Here is a 5,480-nt window from a genome sequence, read left to right as displayed (position 1 = left end):
ACACACACACACACACACACACACACACACACACACACACACACACACACACACACACACACACACACATATGCACGCACATGCACGCACGCACGCAAGCACGCGCGTGTGTGTGAGCGTGACTGCATGAGACACCGAATCGACATCGGATCTTTTGACCCTTCCCTTGATGTCTCGATGTTGTGAAAAAGCATTTTCTCGATTTCCCTAATCTCGAGTAGACGTACCTCGTCGATAAACTTGTTTAGGCGGGCTTGCATAAGGCGTGGCGGCGATTGTTACCACCGACGGAAGGACTGTTGCTACAGCTCTAGCTGCCGCTGCAATCTCTGGGGTTCTAATTGCAAGTGTCAACGGATGGGTCTCTTTCAGAAGTGGGGCTAAACGATATCCTCCCTTTTTCTCCTTTTACTATAAATCTAATTTCTACATTCACGCGTCTTGTTTCTTACATATTTTCTTTTCTTTTCTATTTGCTCTTCCATCCAATCCCCTTGAAAGTCTATCCCGATGATGATATCCCTGAGTGTCCTTAAGTATTTGAACGATTCTCCCATATAACTTAACTCACTCGATGTATGTGTCTCGTGGGAATTCCACAAGGATTTCAACGTTTTTAAGTTTTGTGATTTGCATTCTTGATTAAAACGAAGGCCTCGATAATACGCTTTGACATCTTTCTTTCGTGTGTTTGTTAGACTCTTTAGAGAGAGAGAGAGAGAGAGAGAGAGAGAGAGAGAGAGAGAGAGAGAAATGAATGATTCTTCAAGCTTGTGATAGCATAATTGGCAATCAGCTTGCAAAATATTACTCGCTCGGAAACTATTTACATTCTTCTACAATATCTATAGATCCAGTTTCCCAATGCAGTTTCCCAATGCAGTTTATGATATGCATACCTCTCTCACGATATTCGATGCTCGGGATCAACTGTGTTGACTAATCGACATGCTTAACGATCTTCCTTCTCTTTCTAAATCGTAGACCTCTCTAATTACAATGTAGGTAATGCGAAAATTATAATTAATTCATATTGATCAACTTTAATGCAATTTTATCAAAAGTTACATCTATATATGTGCGCGCGCATATACGTACACAAAAATTTATTAAACACAACGTTATTTTTTGTCCGATATTACATTTATTTGTATATTTTAAATATATCTTATTTTTCTTAAGATTCCCTCGATATTCTTCTCCCTAAACCCCACCTTGGATTTTCCGCCGTTCCATCTTTACCAGTGAAGGTCATCGTTAAATTGGAGCCAGAAATGCATGCTATGGCGAATGCACACTGCATTCAAAGGATCTTGATTCACACTAATCGATCATTCCTTCAGCTGCAATTCATCGGATCTCCTGGATAAAATGCGCGAGAAATAAGGATATTATATTATAAGGATATATTATATTATATTATAACTATTATTTTTCAAGTTCTATCATTTTGTTTCACTGTTTAGCAAAAGTGCAAAAAAAATTGCGAAATATTTGCAAATAAAAATATTATTCTTACAGTTAATTATTACAATAATTATTATTCTTTGTAAAAATTTTTTTATTTAATATCCTAGAATAAGTTCTGATTTCTATTTAAAATATATGTAAATGCAATATAATGGAAAATTGTTTTTATTTCGTAACAACAGTCGTGACAACAATTCCTGTTGAAATTGTTTTAAATGTAAACTCTAAATTTTAAATGGGATAACAATATAAACTATTATAAAAAATTATACGTGGAAATTAATACATTTATTTATATTGACACACGTTTCAAATAGTCTAATTTGTTTCGATTCTCTCAAATTGCGTTATTCTTTTTGATGATCCTTCCGGATGTTCACTAATTAAATTGTAAAGGATCTATGAGTATATAGTTTTATAATTAACGATGCAAATTCTAATATTTATTAAAAAATATAACTTTTTTTAGCCAAACTGAGTTAGATTCAATTCTCATGTTTTTGGAACTTCATAATCCTGCTGGATAAGATAAAAAATTGGAAAAAGTTATTGAGTGAAAAGAGATTCGCGAATTATAGAAATTACTGCCCTCTGATTGGAAATATCTCTCCGGCCATTTTCGTCAATCAGATTGTTTTTCTCAATTTGTTAGTCATTATTTCGTCAATGATTGCGAGTAATCGATAGAATAATTAAAACTGATGTAACGACAGATTTCTTCCAATCGTATGGATATGATAGAAGAAGGAATTATTGTAGTCAGAACAGAGATTTATTATTAATATGTACTTATATATATGTCTAAAACAATTGCGATTTATCTAAAAGTATACTTTACTACTAATAGTATGTATAGGTTACAGATAATCCGCAATTTATAATTTCCTTATACGGCATCTTAACTTAAACGTATTACCTACATGTATGATTATAAAGGAAATATTACAATAATATAAATGTTTATGCATTGTGTTTGAAGGTGAATGTACACATATATCGATATATCATGGAAATATAATATATATTATATATATATACGAAATGTGTGTAATTTTCTTTTATGTGCTGCTCCAGATCATTGATAATTTAATTTGTAGTTTTTTTATTTCAAAGTATACGACTTTCTTAATAGCTCATACTCAAACTAAGTAAGTATATAAATTAATGCTTTTTTCAGGTTCAGTATTAGCATAAAATAATTGACATTAAAGAATTTTATATCTTAAAGCTGTTAAGATTTTTAATTTTAAATTGTCTATATTTATTTTGATTATTTATAAAAACTATAAATTTATAAAAGACATGATTTTGAAATAATTAAATAAAAAATATGAATAAAAAGATAGTTTTTCATCTTTTGCACCTGAAAGGCAGAGATTTTGATCATCTTTAAGTCATGATGACCTCTTCAAACCGAGCAACGTCATGCTAGATACGCAGGGTCAAGTAACTGGACAATGATGTACAGTTTAACTCACAACGCGATTTTCTTGCAGCAAGGAATTGTCTAACAAATAATAAATATATTTTTTATTTATAATTTATATAAATTTATACGAGAAATAATATATTATTGCATAAAATTAATTACAATTATTCTATTCTTAAAAAATATTTCATTATTTAATTTTTTATTTTTTATAACGAAAATCAAATTTTTAACAATATAAATAATCTTTTATAAATCTAAACAATTTAGAAGTTTCTCTTCTTTGAAAAGTTTGATTTAATATCAGTTTCTTTCGTACGTTTTCAAGTCAATATTATTCAAGTTTCAAATTAAATTAAGAAATAGAATCTACATGAAATTAAATGAAGACTGAAACCTTGTGTTTCAAAAGTATTTCTAAAGTTGAATTGGATTCGTGCAAACTTTGAGTGTCTAATGAGTTATAAATTGTAAAACTTGGAAACGCGATATTTCTACATTAAAATAAATTACATTACTTTTTTTTTGCTACTAGAATCGAAAACATGTACGTAAATAATGTATCATAAATGTATGGATAATGAAAACTTTCTATTTTATTTAATTTTCTAGTTAGGGGCATATGTGTTATTGATCTATTTCAATCTAACATAATTAAATATATTAATAATTTCATTAATTAGATTTAGTAAGTGTCTCGATCTTTCTTGTTATTTACCCTTCATTTCGTTTTTTTTTTACATTCAATGTCGTTTCAACAAAAGATCAATAAGAATTAAGAACTAATGAACAACACTTTATCTAAGTTTCTCTAATTGAAGTATATATTTCTAAGACCACATCGATCACGATCTTGCGCGAGAGGAAGAGAAGAAAAGGTTAAACGAGTTAACCCCATGGAACCTCGATGACCTATGTCCTTGTCCGAGTCGACTTTATATCATAAATAATCTCTTGGTAATGCAACGGGTGTTCCGAATATGTACATTTTCAAAATATTTTACTGCGCCTTTTGACATTAGTATGTTTTCTGAAAATATATATTTGAGAGTAAAACAATATTGAATTAACAAGCTAATTCTCTTTTGCTCTAAAATGTCCCTTTATAAAGAATATCTGTTAAGTGCAGGACTGGTGTTTCAAAAAAGGTTTTATTATTTTACAGAAAATTTTTGATATTTAAAGTTGTATACATAAAGATAAAACTAAATAAAAATATCATGCTTATAGATCTAGACAATAGAACATTTTTACATTGATTTGTTTAAATTTTGTCGAAATTTGTGATTAAAGTATGTATATAATAAAATATATTATAATATATTTTATATTATATTATATGTATTATAATATATTATTATAAAGTAACCTACCGTGGAAAAGGAATTTATAAAAATTATTATAGCACTGCTATATAGATGTTTGTAATATCGTTTATATATTCGCGTTTCAATTTTTGTGACTTAAACTTATTAATTTTATTCTTTTATTAAAATAGTTAACCCAGTCTTAAGTCGCACATAATGACAAAATAAAAACTTTAAATAAGATTTTCTAACTAAATTATAAATTAATTTATGTAATGGACAGTAATGAGAGGTGATTTGTATGTATGTCAGTGATGCAATAACAACTCGATGAGTTCTTATAATTAATGGGCCAAGCTTTTCGTCACGTACGTTTATTCCATTCTGTTAGGTTCACCTAAGTCAATTGTTTTTTCTAGGACGACGTGTGTCGCAATGTCAGGACAGAAGTAATAAGTATTGTATTTATTATGTAAATGTAAAGATGATCTTACAGTCAATAATACTGATCAGTCAGTAATATTGAATCAATAATACTGGCAATATGCATTAATATTCTTAATATTTTTACAATCTTAATATTCTTACAACACAATCAGTATCATTAATACTATATTTCACTTTAATTTTACGTACATTATCTATTGCACTGTGACATACTGTGATATGGATCCCTAATCAAGCAATACTGATGCTCGAGAATTAAAATTCTGATCACTGTCAGTATTCTACGTCAATATTAACTCCACATGATCAGAAATATTATATCAGTATTTGTTAATGTTTAATGACAGTATTATTGATCGTGTAGAGTCATCTTAAGTGGATGCTGGCATCTACTTTATGGTCTTTGAGGGAAATGCTGTTTTACCGATTTACACATTTACGGTTTACAACCCATAAGTATATGGTTTATGAAATATTAATATCATTACTATTGCATCAATGTTGTATGCACATAACACGAAATTTTCATGTACTCTTTTCTCATATACTAAAGCTTCTAAGCTTATTTCTAAAAAGCACAGTATTGTTCTTTCATGTAATTTCTATCCTGGATAAGACTGGTATTTATATTATAATCTGTTTTTATTAAGATTGTTTCAAATATAATAATGTCTTAAGATGATAATGTGAATTTTTGATTGGTGAATGACATTTTAAGACTGTATTTAAGACAATTTTGAGTAAAAGAATCGGCTATAAATATACCGGCCCAAGATTCCTATTCAAGATAACTCTCTATAACTCTTAATTACAGTAATAAGTCGTTA

General features: G+C 29.1%; 1 protein-coding gene across 3 annotated transcripts in view; it reads left to right on the top strand.

The window, feature by feature from the left end:
- The window catches only part of LOC108688787, a 7,361-nt gene extending 6,180 nt beyond the window's left edge, over nucleotides 1–1,181 (top strand). For 2 of the 3 annotated variants that reach the window (XM_018195202.1, XM_018195201.1), the window contains one exon: nucleotides 222–1,181. In XM_018195202.1, the coding sequence (XP_018050691.1) occupies nucleotides 222–384 (163 nt within the window). In that variant the 3' untranslated portion in view covers nucleotides 385–1,181. The remainder of the gene's footprint in view (nucleotides 1–221) is intronic. The other variant, XM_018195203.1, reaches the window with a different exon arrangement.
- The last annotated feature ends 4,299 nt before the right edge of the window (nucleotides 1,182–5,480 follow it).

Source organism: Atta colombica, unplaced genomic scaffold, assembly GCF_001594045.1.
Source record: "Atta colombica isolate Treedump-2 unplaced genomic scaffold, Acol1.0 scaffold238, whole genome shotgun sequence".
Classification (NCBI taxonomy): domain Eukaryota; kingdom Metazoa; phylum Arthropoda; class Insecta; order Hymenoptera; family Formicidae; genus Atta; species Atta colombica.
This window is presented reverse-complemented; position numbering and strand designations above follow the sequence as displayed.